We start from the raw sequence: 14,991 nt of genomic DNA, 5'->3' as shown, positions 1-14,991 counted from the left end.
TAACTACAGGGGAACCCCACTAATATCAGTTGCATACAAAATTCTTTCTCAGCATCCTCTCGATAAGAGTACAGAAAACAAGAACAAAAAAATTGAAGAATGTAGTGCAAGATTCAGACCAGGCTAGAGCAAATCTTGGACTTAAAGCTTATCCTTAGGTGTCTGGGAATTTGTAGCAGAGAATAGTCTGCACATTCATTCTCTTCCAGGTATTAAAAGACCAAGGTCTAGATATGAAAACACTTGCAGTCATAAAAATGACAAAGTCCAAGGGCGAACTCTCAGAGCCTATCACAATCAAAATGAGAGTAAGAAGAGGAGATGGGCTGTCTCCATTACGTTTTAACTGTGCTCTTGAGAAAATGATACAAGAATGGTGCAAACAGAAATCAATCCTCAAAATTGGCCAGCCAATCATTTCAGGCAGAGGCAAATTATCTGTAGATTGCCTAGCATTTGCAACTGATTTACTAATATTAACTCATGTCATTTCATCAGCCAATATCTGATTAAACTCCTAAAAGAAACTGCAGAAAAGTTGGGCAGACTACATGACCTGCAACAAACACCAAACTTCAAAGAGACAAAGTATGGCAAAATGAAACGAGTTCCACAATTTAAATATCTTGGTGTAAACTTTCAGGAAAGTGGAATCGAAACAAAGGTAAATGAAATTAGATGCTAAAAGATGGCTTACCCAAAATAATTACAACAAGAAACATATCTCCAAGCACACAAAATTGACGTTACCACAAAGTAATTTAATCAGAATGCCTCTATGGGTCAAAAACCAGGAAAACAGACATTGAAAACAGTGATAAAAAGGAATACAATATCATACAAAAAATTTTAGGCTCAAAAGTTGTATATGCACAATACCAGTCGGGAAATCAGACAATATGCAAATACCTGTAGTGACATTAGAAAATGAAGGTAAGAGTCTATGGGCACATTAAAAGAATGAACACAGATAGATTTGCAAAACATATAGCCACTCCCCCCCCCCCCAAGTAGAAGTGAATTCAAAATGGACACAATGAAATTGATTGATGAGATGAAACCTGGTCTGAAATTGGCAATAACTGCTAAGGAAGATGTTCAAAATTGCGAAATTTTCAGGACCAAAATTCCCAGGTGGCGATGTAATCAAGAGGAAAAACCAAAGAAGACGATGTGGACAACATAGTCTGAAGGAGAGAAAGAAATTGCATAGAAACAGAAGGAAAGAAATGTGGACTCAAAGGAAGGCAAATGCCCAAGTCTTAAGTACTTTGCGTTGTCCTAATGGGCTTAATGTCATTGTACAGGTAGGTTTTTCAAGTTCACAAATCAAAAATAGAAATAAGAGACATACTGATTGATGAAAAGAATCCTATAACCAATTAGATATTAGACACAAAATGCTTTGATCTGCAGGCACACTGTGACACATCTGAAAGCCTTAGTGAGAAGTGGAACTGAATCTTTGAATGATACATTAGGAAAAACACAACAGAACTACACAAAAACCTTAAATACATGACAGTCACTGATTCCAAAAAGTTGTGTTTTGAGATAGCAACTCTGTCCTCATCCAGAAGGTTTACTTGAAAATTCTTTGCTTTCCTAGGTGTGGTCCTACTGAAAGTGGTATGCCCTTGCATTCCTCTGATTTTTGAACTGACCCAACCACTTATAGAAAGACTTTACTTGTACCATGGTCCAGATTGCCATTTTTCACATTAACAAATCATTTCAAGGGATGATGAATGTGATAAGTGAAGGCGAAAAAATCCTAGGATTGGCCAGGAATGAACTTGTGAGGCCTTTGCATTTGTGGTCTGACACTTACCTATTGAGCTACTGGGTCATACACCTTTTCCTAGTTTGTCTTGTTATGGAGTAGAGGTACTGATTAATTTAATATGTCTGCGACACCATTAGCCTATCAGCAAAAAAGCTGTTTTAGTTGTACTAGTGTCTTTTTTTTTTTTTTAAATGCTGACCTTCAGATCTCTCTCTCTCTAGGTGTGTGTGTATATGATTTGCTCTCTGCTTACAGGATTCTACAGGAGGAGATGTAGGAGCCACTCTGTCTGGAGAAATATGTATCAAAGAAGAGCCTGTAAGTAATAGCACTTAAATAACTCATCGTGGCTATTCATTGTAGTAGTTCTTGGTGCACAGCCATCATGAGAAAGACAATGTCTCATTTTCCCAAAAAACATTGCATATCAATAGAGACTAGGGTCTTGCATAGTGCTAGTCCCTACAGTGTTTCAGGCACTTTATAGAGAGTTTTCAGCTTCGGTACTCAGGCACTGATCAACTCCAACTAGAGCCAGGGTACACCAATTCTGTATTAGCCTAGGCAGTGTGGAACTGGACATGTGACACGGTTGAACACTTTCTGCTGAAAGACTGTGGTAGATATGTGCATGGTCAGCCATCTGGTAGGAGAGCAGCTGCAAGCTCTTTAGCACGATGGTGAGACACACAATTTCGTAGCGAAAAAAAAAGTTGTGCTGACACAGGTACAGTGCTGATAATCAACCAATATTGTTAGATTTATGCAAAGTAAAAAGCCACTTCAAACTAAACAGATGTACATCTTTGGAGAAAATTGAATTGAGAAATTAAATTGGACATTTGCAGATAAATTGAATCAATCTGCACTTAAATTTATGTGCACTGTATTTTTTAAATGTAATTTTAAGGATGAAGATCAATGAAGATATTAATATTACTCACATGTTTCAACTGAAGAAGTTCGGAATGAATAATATTGTTTCAAACGCCTTGTCCAGCTGGCTAACAAGCTAAAATGGAGTCAATGCATAGATTAACTAATCAAGAATCTCAGTTCAGTGTGTTATGCCCTTAGAAGTGTCTCTCATTGTATTGACTCCATTTGACATACGGATTTATCTTCTGTGGCAGTGCACCTAAAGTAAGTAAAGTGTGTATTCAGCTGAAGTGAGCAATAAGGATATTGCGTACAGTAGGTAACTGCACATCTTGCATGATCATGTTAAGGATCTGGGGATTCTTGTATCCAGTTCTACAACTGCATCTACATACGTAAACTGCAAGACACCATACAATCCACGGCAGAAGGTACTCTGTACTACCACTACTAGCCTTTCCTGTTCCACTTGCAGATAGAATGAGGGAATAACAACTGTCTGTGTGCCTCCATATGAACCCTAATTTCTCGTTTCTTATCTTTATGGTCCTTACGTGAAGCGGATGTTGGCGGGAGTAGGATTGTTCTGCAGTCAGCTTCAGTTGCCAGTTCTGTAATTTTCTCAACAGTGTTTCTCAATAGGAATTTCACTTTCCATACAGGGATTCCCATTTGTATTCCTGAAGCATTTCTGCAACACTTGCACATTGTTCGAACTGACAGGTAACAAATATAGCAGCCTGCCTCTGAATTACTTCAATGTCTTCCCAAATATTCGACCAGTACTCAAGAATAGGATGCACTAGTGTCCTATATGTGGTCTTTTTTGTAGGTGAACCACACTTTCCTAAAAATGGCCCAATAAAGCAGACTTGACCATTTACCTCCCCACCACAATCCTTGCATGCTCATTCCATTTCCTATCACTTTTCAATGTTATGCCTAGATATTTAAATGATGTGTCTACTAATGCTGTAGACAAACATTTTGTGTTTATTTTTCCTACTCATCCACATTAATTACACTTTTCTACATGAATAGCCAGCTGCCATTCATGACACCACCTAGAACATCGTCATCAGCACCATACAACTGCATATTGCTGCCTAATTTGTCTGCCAGATGATCATTTATGTATGTAGAAAATAATAATGGTCCTGTCACACTTTCCCAGGCACTCCTGACATGCTTTTGTCTCTGATGAACACTCGCTGTCGAGGACAACATACTGGGTTCTATAACTTACGAAATCTTCAAGCCACTCATGTATCTGGGAACCTATTCCATATGCCTGTGCCGTCATTAACAGTATGCAGTGTGTTAATGTGTCAGATGCATTTTGGAAATATAGAAATATGGAATCTGCCTATTGCCCTTCATTCGTAGTTCACAGTATATCATATGAGAGAAGTGCAAGCTGAGTTTCGCATGAGGGATGCTTTCTCAGACCTTGCTGATTTGTGGACATAAGCTTTTTGGTCTTTAGGAAATTTATTATATTCAGATTCATAAAATATTCTAGAATTCTGCAGAAAAAAACCTTAGCTATGTTACAGATATGGGTCTGTAGTTTTGTGGGTCCGTTCTTTTAAATTTCTTATATACAGGAGTCACACACACCTTTTTCCAGTCGCTTGGGACTTTGCACTGGGTGAGAGATTCACGATAAATGCAAGTTAAGTAAGGGGTCAGTGCCTTTGAGTACTCTTTGTAAAACCGATCTGAGATTCCAACCAGACCTGGCAACTTATTTGTTTTGAACTATTTCAGTTGTCTCTCTACACCATGGATGCTTATTACTATGCAATCCATATGGGACTCTGTGCAGTGGTCAAATGACGGTATGTTTGTACAATTTTCCTTTATGAATGATTTATTAAAACTTTGGTGTTTTTTTTATTTTATCTTGAACTGCCACATCAGACTGGTCAGTGAATGGATGAAGGCCTTAGACGTGCTTAGCGATTTTACGTAGGACCATAATTTTCTTGCATTCTTAACCGTATCTTTTGCTAAGGTACGATAATGATAGTTTTATGCTTCATTCATAAATATCTTCACAGACACACAAATCTCACCTAACTTTTGTCTGTTGTCATTTGCACATCCTCTTCTGGACCGACAGTGCAACAGCCTCTGCTTGCTCAGCATTTTCCAAATTTTGTTGCTAAACCACAGTGGGTCTTTTCCATCCTTAAGCCTATTACAAGGCACGTACTTCTTCAGAGCACAGTTTACAGTCATTCTGGAAATAAATGTTTGCAGTTCACTATGCTAACAACTGCTTATCTGCTGTTTCTAACAGAAATACTCTCCTAGCCTTCTTGACTGATTTATCAACTTTCTTAACCACAGTTGCTTTTATATTATGATCACTAATCCTGTCTCTATACTGATGCCATTGATAAGGTCTGGCATATTTGTAGCAACAGTCTAAGATCTTTCCATTGTGTATGGACTGCCAAACTAGCTGCCCAAGACATGTTTCCGAAAAACATGTTCAAAAGTGCTTCACAAGATTGTCTGTTTGCAACCCTGCAGTGAATCCATAGACATCCCAGTCTATATTCATTAGGTTAAAGTTGTCTCTAACTAGTATTGAATGATCTGGGTATTTACATGCTGACAATAGATTTTCTTTCAATGACTGTAGAACTGTCACAGTGAAATCAGGTGGCCAATTAAAACATCCAACAATTAACTTGGTTTCACCTAGATCTGTTACACACAATCCAATAAGTTCACTGCCACACTTAATTTCAACTTCAATAGAGACAATATTTGTGTCAACAGCAATCACCACTCCCCTAGTGTGGCATGTAATATGTCCTTTCGTTCCATGTCTCGCTAAATATCTCAGAACTTCCTACTTTGGGTTTTAACCAGCTCTCAGTCTTAAGAGTGATTTGAGTGTAAGAACTTCCCAATGTGTTTACTCTACAAAGGTTTCTGTTTATGATAATAAAAATAGCTTTTTGTGATCTTTCTAATGCGTGATATCTCAAATTGTGGAACAATCAAGAATGGGGTACTGCAAGGTTCGGTCTTGGGTCGTCTGCTGTTCTTAATATATATTAATGACTTGCCATTCTATATTTACAAAGATGCAAAGCTGGTATTTTTTGCCGATGATACAGACAAGAATTAACTGGTGAAATTGTAAACATCGTTTTTCAGAAAATCATTGTGGTTCTCTGCAAATGGGCTCTCATTAAACATTTGACAAAATACAGAACATACAGTTCCACACAGTAAATGGAATAACACCATTAATAAATATAGGCTTCGATCAGAAATCAGTAGCGCAGGAAAAATATTCGAAATTTCTAGGTGTATGCATTGATGAGGGGTTGAACTGGAAAAAACACACTGAAGATCTTCTGAAATGTTTAAGTTCAGCTACTTATGCTATTAGGGTCATTGCAGCAATATACATCTCAGTAAATTAGCTTACAATGCCTATTTTCATTCTATTCTTTTGTATGGCATCATATTCTGGGGTAACTCATCATTGAGTAAAAGAGTGTTCATTGTACAAAAGTGTGTAATCAGAGTAATAGCTGGAGCTCATCCAAGATCATCCTGCAGACACTTATTTAAAGAGCTAGAGATCTTCACTGTAGCCTCACAATATATAAATTCACTTATAAAATTTGTTATTAACAATCCGAACGAATTCAAAAGTAATAGCAGTGTACATGGCTACAACGCTAGGAGAAAGGATGATCTTCACTACTCAAGGTTAAATCTAACTTTGGCTCAGAAGGGGGTACCTCAAGGTTAAATCTAACTTTGGCTCAGAAGGGGGTAAATTATGCTGCCACAAAAGTCTTTGGTCACTTACCTAATAGCATCAAAAGTCTGACAGATAGCCATGTAGCATTTCCACATCATTCGAAGTGTCATATTCATGATCTACGGAACAAGTACTAATCTAATCTCTTTTATAAGTGTATGTAATGTCAGTTATAAATTTTTCTAAAGATTTCCAGTATGTAGGCAACATTTTATTCATGTAACTGAAATTGAAGATGATATACAATCATTGCTGTGTTTGTCATCCAATGTAACAGACTTTTTTTTAATATGTGAGCTGGAGATGGAATTTAGTGTTGAGGAAGAATGAGTTGTCACATTACTACCTACCATTACTTTCAAAATGAATAGAAATTCTGTTTACACTGTAGTACCAGACCATAATAACTTGATCACAGACCTTATAATTGGGCATTTAGATACCTGTGTGGACTCACTTTGTTTCTTAGATGCAGATATCAGCTGACACATGCGGGAAACCATCAGAAGAAACTGAACAGAACAACACTAAAGAAGAAACTGTAAGTATTGGCATATGTTTCTATGTATCTATGGCAGCATTTTACTCAGAATAAGGGTGAACTTCTGAACGTAGTTCATTGAGACCTAAACTACTGCACAACACATGTGTTTTTAATGCTGTAGCGCCACCACAGTTTAGGATAGGGAAAGTTAGTTTTGTGCAATATTCTGAGCACAAGTTACAGCCAGGTGCGGGCCAGATTGCAGTGAGTCACGCATACCAACAGTTGCGAAGTAGAATAGAGGTAACAGGGCTGTCAAATTGCTGAAATAGTATACGTAGCAGTTTTGCATGTCGCAAATTACAGGCAGAAGGGACCAACTGGCCAACTTAGCGTGTTATGAGTAAGTGACACGGAGCGGCGCATATGGGAAAAACAGAGGCGCACAGCCGCATATAAATAGGTGCGGGTTTCTAATGAGATTCATTCAAGTGTGGCAGCTCTCCTGGACTGTGGGGTGTATCACACCACCAGCTAACCACTGCAGCAGATGGGTCGCCTGCGTTCCAGTTCACAGTGGGTCATTGGTTTGACCCTCTGAGGCCGACACGGGGTCTGTAGCCAGCTAGCGGCGAGCCACTCCACTCCACGGATTGACTAGCTCTTGTGGAAAAAAATGGAGCTGTGTGGTTTGATTGTCAGTTGTGGCTGTGTAGTTCAATAAATAACAGCTTTACTTGCAAAACACAAGGTGCTTGAAACTTCCTGGCACGTTAAAACTGGGGCTCGAGACTGAGACCTTTGCCTTTCGTGGGCAATTGCTCCACCAACTGAACAATCACAGGATGACTGATGAACTGCCCTCACAGTTCCACTTCTGCCAGTACCTTTCTGCCACATTCCAAACTTCATTGTAGAAACAGGGTTCTCGGTTTGAGTCTTAGTCTGAATGAGGTGGCACTGTGATTAGCACACTGGACTCGCATTTGGTCTGAGTACAGCTCACATTTTAACCAGTAAGCTTCAAAACAGTTCACACTCATTCACTGACATATATAATAAATAAAGTGTGACCTTCAATATTACCATTCAGTGTTCAGAGTTCATAATGGATAAACTAATCATTTGAGCAAGATGGAGTTTCTCATTTGTCATTGAGTAAATATAGCCATACATTTACAGTAAAATTCAGTGTAATATTAAAATATTGATCTCTCTTCTTAGTTGCAGTCTTAGTGTATTAGTTTTGTATTTTTACGACAGTGACATTGTGTATTGCTGATGTCTCCAGTATTGCAATCATATGCTTAAACAAATGTACATAATGCAACAACAGGGTGTATACGACCTGGGCCAACCGGGAGAAATGGGAAAAACCTGGGAATTTTTTCATCTGGGAGAAAACCGATACTCTAACAAAGGATGTTACTGTATCTCGCTACTGAAGATAATACTGTAGCTCAATAAAACATGAACGAGAGAAAAAACCTAAAATAAAACTTAAATTGCAAAGGAAATGCGCCATATACAGCAACAAAACACAGTGCTCGTACCAGCGTATACCAACAGCAAAATGTGTCAAATGCTCTAGGAAGACTACGCAATGCTTCGTAACAACAAATTGCCTCCGATGAGCGTGACGTCACAACTTTTTACATTACATTAGTTTTAGCAGTTATGAGCGGGATCATGTACATGCGCAGAAGAGTAGTCCCTTCTCCTGCTTTTGACTACAGAAATGTGGCTGTTGGCTGTGTATGCAGTCGCAGCAAGCAGCTAGATGCTATCGGGAAAAATTTTACTGGAACGCTCAAGTTGCCAGATTCATGCATGTGCAGCAGGTTCAGACCTTGGCGGAGGGGGGAGGAAGGGGGGGGGGGACAAATTCATATTCTTGAGGGGGAAAAATCCTTGTTTCACAAAGCAAGATGTTAATAGTGCTGATACAGTAGACGATAAATTTAGTGCTTTCCTCAAGACTTTTCTCGAGCTCTTTGAAAGTTGCTTTCCGTTAGAACATTCAAAACGGTACTAGCGCAAACAGGCAGCCTGGGTGGCTGACTAGAGGGATAAGAATATCTTGTAGAACAAAGTGGCAATTATATCAAAAGGTTAGAAACAGTCAAAATCTAAATGCAGCAGCCCATTACAAACAGTATTGTAATGTAATTAGGAAGGCAAAAAGTTTGTGGTATGCAGATAGAATAGCTAAGTCTCAGTATAAAATTAAAACCATATGGTCAGTCGTAAAGGAAGTGGCTGGCCTGCAGAGACAGGTCGAGGATATAGAATCAGTGTGTAGTGGGAATATCCATGTTACTGATAAGTCACATATATGTACAGTATTTAATAATCACTTTCTGAATATAGCAGGTGAACTAAATAGAAACCTAGTCCCAACAGGGAATCATATAGCGCTCTTAGAAAAAAGTGTTCTGAGACTGTTACCTGAAATGCTCCTCCATGATACTGACAAGAGGGAGATTGAGTTAATGATTAAATCACTAAAGACCAAGAACTCTCATGGATATGACGGGGTATCTAGCAGAATACTGCAGTATTGTTCTATGTATGCTAGCCCAGTACTCAGCCATATCTGTAACTTTTCCTTTAGGAGGGGTTGGTTTCCTGACCCATTAAAGTACTCAGTTGTGAAGCCACTTTATAAAAAGGGAGACAGGGATAATGTTGACAATTTTAGACCTATTTCTATGCCTTCGGTGTTTGCTAAAGTTATCGAGAAGGTTGTATATACAAGGTTACTGGAGCATTTAAATTCACATAATTTGCTGTCAAATGTAGTGTTTGGTTTTAAAAATGAATTACCAACTGAAAATGCTATATTCTCTTTTCTCTGTGAGGTTTTGGACGGATTAAATAAAAGGTTGCGAATGCTAGGTGTTTTCTTTGATTTAACGAAGGCTTTTGAATGTGTTGACCACAAAATATTACTGCAGAAGTTGGACCATTATGGAGTAAGGGGAGTAGCTTACAATTGGTTTGCCTCTTGCTTTAAGAACAGAAAGCAGAAGGTAATTCTCCGCAATATTGAGAGTGGTAGTGATGTTCAGTCCCAATGGGGCACTGTTAAGTGGGGCGTTCCCCAAGGGTCGGTGCTGGAGCCACTGCTGTTTCTTATTTTTATAAATGATATGCCTTCTAGCATTATAGGTGATTCAAAAATATTTCTGTTTGTTGATGACACCAGCTTGATAGTGAAGGATCTTGTGTGTAATATTGAAACAGTATCAAATAATGTAGTTCATGAAATAAGTTCGTGGCTTGTGGAAAATAATTTGATGCTAAATCACAGTAAGACTTAGTTTTTACAGTTTGTAACTCACAATTCAACGAGAACCAATATTTTGATCAGACGGAATGGGCATATTGTAAGCGAGACGGAACAGTTCAAGTTCCTAGGCGTTCGGATAGATAGTAAGCTGTTGTGGAAAGCCCATGTTCAGGATCTTGTTCGGAAACTAAATGCTGCTTTATTTACCATTAGAACAGTATCTGAAATAAATGACAGTTCAACATGAAAAGTAGTCTACTTTGCATATTTTCATACGCTTATGTCATATGGTATTATTTTTTGGGGTAATTCTTCTGATTCAAAAAGGGTATTTTTGGCTCAAAAACAGGCTGTTCGAGCTATATGTGGTAAGTTCGAGAACCTCTTGTTGACCCCTATTCAATAGTCTGGGAATTCTGACATTGCCCTCACAGTATATATTTTCTTTAATGTTGTTTGTTGTTAGCAATATTAGCTTATTCCCAAGAGTTAGCAGCTTTTACTCAGTTAATACTATGCATAAATCAAATCTGCATGTGGAATGCACTTCCTTGAGTCTTGTGCAGAAAGGAGTGCGGTATTCAGCTGCATCCATTTTCAATAAGCTACCACAAGAACTCAAAAATCTTAGCAGTAGCCCAAACACTTTGAGGTCTAAACTGAAGAGTTTCCTCATGGGTCACTCCTTCTATTCTGTCTAGGAGCTCCTGGAAGAGCTGAAAAATTAAGCAAATTCCAGTGTTCCATTGTTGATTTTTTTTTTATTTAAACTTACGACTTGTCGCCTGAATATGTTTCTTATATTTCATTTTATCTATTTCTACTATCGTGTTATAATTTCATGTATTGACTCATTCCATGACCATGGAGACTTCTCCTTAATTTGGTCCCACAGAACAATAAATAAATAAATAAATAAAAAATAAATAATAGGCATTTGATATTGGTACTTTGTGAATTATATTCTGTCGATACAAGAAAGACCATTTGTGCCAAAACAGTCTCGTTTATTTAGTGTGTGTTACAATTGTTGCAGTATTAGAAAGGCTTGGTTTGTTTTATCTGGCAGACAGTAACAAAATAGACGTAATCAGATCAGGAAACCACACCAGTCTTGGGCCCTATTTGTATTAGCCTAACAGCTTTTTCCGTATCAGGCACCGCCATTTTGATTTTTCATGTAGCAAAACGTTTGACCAACTTTCGCAGAAAGGAAAGTACATTATGTAAAGCTGTAGCAAGATTAGAGAGAAAAAAAATCTAGGAGCTAAGGATTGAATAAATGTGTATTGTCTTGCGTGTCTCATGCCTTTACTGGGTCTATGTATCCCATATTTAATTTTATGTCACACAAAGCAGCAAGTTGTTAGCTGATAGGGCATAAAGAGTACATATTTTCTGAAGAGGTCTTTTTTTTTTAATGAGAAAGAGGGACAAGATGTCAAACCAGCTGACTGTAAGCAAGAGAGGCACCACTGGAAATTTTAATTTCCATTGTCCTGAATGCGGTTTGATGGCATCCATTAGAAAATATACACGTTTCAATTCCACATAGCGAAATACAGTGACGTGGGATAGAAGAATGCTGTGTGAGGAGGCGAGGCACTGTACTTTTGCGCACTTACGACCAAATAACATGTTTTACTTTTTCTCAAACACACATGTTTTAAGCATCAGACTCTTCCGAAAACTGTGCACTACAAAATGAATATATTTTTGAAAATTCTTTTTTTTTCTTATTTTTAAAGTTTTGATGTCCTATCTCAAGTGCTCGAGGGAATGGTGGGGTGTTGCGCCGGTTTGGAAATATCGTAGACCCGGGGCTGATGCGCAGAGCAGTCTGAGCTATAGTGGGGAAGTGGGTAGTCTCCATGTGATCCGTGTTTACGTTTAGTGATTTTTGCTGTTTCCTCTTCATTTACTGCTCTCACATCAAATGAAAACAAAACAGATTTCTGTAGCTGGGAGCTATCAAGTGAATTAAAATACATTCATATAATTATGGAAGGCTAAAATGTGTTGTTAGTTGCAGATTTTATTTTATTTCCACCTTCCTGATAGTCAAACATTAATTGCCTTGCAGAACAATGAAGTTATTTTTTTCGGTTTGCTAAAGAAATTTTCTTTTATTAATCTTTTCCGCTGAGGCAGACAATATATTTGAAACAAAGTGTTTAATTCCACACACTGTTCGCTGTATTTCAAGTGGGCCTTTTCAACTTCTGCACGTATGGCATTATGCCATAATAAACAACCAAACATGAGGTAACACAGTATTGGAACTCCAAGAAAATTGACATCCCGAAAACCGCATTGATAAGCTTAATATCAGGTCGTGGCCTACTTAACTGGGAATCTGGATATACGAATGTGCACTTTAAATGTGTACATTTTAGTATGGGTCACAAAATTCCGATGCTTTTGGAGTATGCCTAGATGTCTTGTTTCTTTTATGACATAATCTAAGAGCTTTTAATGTTTTACAAGTACGAACATATGGGCATCCTATGGCATCATAGCTGCACAAGTGCTGTGACGCCTGTCATCTGGCGCTCTCTGGCGACTGCAGAAACAAACCTATTTCTAACAGGTCACGGGAAAATATTCCGAATGGTGGTTTGAAAAGCGTTACCATCAAAGAAAATTTCCTTTTACGCAAGTTGAACTATGTGCAAGAATGTACGATGAATTTCTTTAATCAGAGTGTTTGACTCACATTTAAAAATCAACTCTTTCTGACGAGCCATTTAGATGAATTTTGAGCTCAGAAGATCAGACATTTATGTCGTTATTAAAAATATTAGTGGCACATTTGTGTGATATATCGTAAATTGTAATATGCGCATAAAAGACCAACATTGTATGTGAAAGTGTAGCTTCTCTTTCAGCATATTAATCTTATAGACCAATATTATATGTGAAAGCTTTTTGTTTCATGTAGCAACATTATGTATATTAATTTAAACCATTAACTTTTTCTGTTTGTGTGTTTGTGCTACATAACAGTGATGTTGCTATTGGCTGACCACATCACGTGTCCTAAGCTCTGAATACCTGCTGTCATCAGCTGGTGAGATCACGTGACATCAGCTATGACTGGCTTACAAAAGCACATCGCAATGTCGATATCAATGCTTTGGAAAGTAACTAGTGGTGTTCGGTGGAATTCGAATTGATACTTTCGAAATACGAAAATACGCAGCATACATGTTGGTGCACATCAAAATCTTTCCAAAACGTGTTTTTTTTTTTTTACCTGTGTTTAGTTTTCTAAAGCGCAGGAAAATTCTAGGCCCATGTATAAAACCATAATCATTCAAAGGACTGATGAGTTATACAGTTACGAGAGAAAATATACTGTCAGTTGACAGGGAAAAAAAGTATGTTTTCGCCCGGGAGAAAGTGTATTTTTAACCAGGAAATCCGGGACAAATCCCGGAATTTTTTTTCCTTGTCCACGTATACACCCTGAACAAATATATCTCAACTACAGACGTTCTTGCAAGTTTGTGACAATGGCAATGACTTAGTTTTTCCGCATTGGTATGCACAGTTGGTAAGATAATTGCTTTCACCAAGTAATGGTCTGAGTTTCAGTCATCTAACAGTTATAATATGTCACTTAGTTTCATTACAATTTCTGTACCACTGCAGAATGAAAACTTTATTTTATCAGCCCATATGTCAAAAGTTATCGCTGTGTAAAAAGCTTAGATACAAAAAAGTTTTGTTTAGAGCAACATGTAGAAGCATGTGGCTGTCAACTTAAACTGGAGGAGGGCTTTTATAACTGTAACAGTATATAGGTCCCTTGTTTAGAGCAACATGTAGAAGCATGTGGCTGTCAACTTAAACTGGAGGAGGGCTTTTATAACTGTAACAGTATATAGGTCCCCTTCAGGAAACTTTAATTTATTCCTGGAAAACTTGGATGCCATGTTGTGCTATCTGTCAGATAGGGGAAAGCAAATTATTATTTGTGGGGACTTCAATGTTGGTTCACTGAAAGAGTATAATAGGAAGAATGCCCTGGAAGTCTTGCTCAGTTCTTTCAATTTGACATCTGTCATTAATTTTCTTACTCGGGTGGTAAAGGACAGCAGCACATTGATAGATAACACTTTTATAGACCAAGATAAGTTTAAAAACATAAATTCTCATCCTGTTGAGAATGGCCTTTCTGATCATGGTGCTCAGCTAGTTACAGTATATGACATAGCTCCATTCAGTAATTCAAAACTACCGTCCAAAAATGTGCATTCAATTAATGACTCAACAATTAGAAATTTCAGAGAAAATCGTCAGCAGTTAGACTGGGATGAGGTGTACAAGGGACCCAATGCTAATTTAAAATATAACTTTATTTCATGATACACTTGTAAGAGAATTTGAAAACTGTTTCCACAAGAAAGTAGTTAAATCTAATTATAAGAAACCATGCAAAAAACCTTGGCTTACTAAAGGAATAAAAATATCTTGTAACCACAAATGGAAACTGTATCTAACAATAAGAAAGAGTAATGACCTAGAAACAGCCAAATATTATAAAAACTACTGTGTTACATTAAGAATGGTTATTATAAAGTCCAGAAGCATGTACATCATGTCTGAGATTAATACCTCTAATAACAAAATCAAAACAATTTGGAATATTATTACAAAGGAGACAGGGCAACTAAGAGTACGGGATGACGGTATTACCATCAAAGCGAATGGAAACTTGACAAACAACAAGCTGGAAGTCGAAAACATTT

General features: G+C 37.7%; 1 protein-coding gene across 9 annotated transcripts in view; it reads left to right on the top strand.

Moving 5' to 3' along the window:
* LOC124711858 overlaps window positions 1-14,991 on the top strand; it is an 80,084-nt gene that overhangs the window by 17,008 nt on the left and 48,085 nt on the right. For 3 of the 9 annotated variants that reach the window (XM_047242091.1, XM_047242095.1, XM_047242089.1), the window contains exons 2-4: window positions 2,042-2,104; window positions 6,931-7,002; window positions 9,690-9,692. In XM_047242091.1, coding sequence (XP_047098047.1) covers window positions 2,042-2,104; window positions 6,931-7,002; window positions 9,690-9,692 — 138 coding nt within the window. The remainder of the gene's footprint in view (window positions 1-2,041; window positions 2,105-6,930; window positions 7,003-9,689; window positions 9,693-14,991) is intronic. The other 6 variants (XM_047242092.1, XM_047242096.1, XM_047242090.1 and 3 more) reach the window with 4 other exon arrangements.

The sequence above is a fragment of the Schistocerca piceifrons genome, chromosome 8 (assembly GCF_021461385.2).
Source record: "Schistocerca piceifrons isolate TAMUIC-IGC-003096 chromosome 8, iqSchPice1.1, whole genome shotgun sequence".
Lineage (NCBI taxonomy): Eukaryota > Metazoa > Arthropoda > Insecta > Orthoptera > Acrididae > Schistocerca > Schistocerca piceifrons.
Note: the sequence above shows the minus strand (reverse complement) of the source record. Positions and strands in the feature narration are given on the sequence as shown.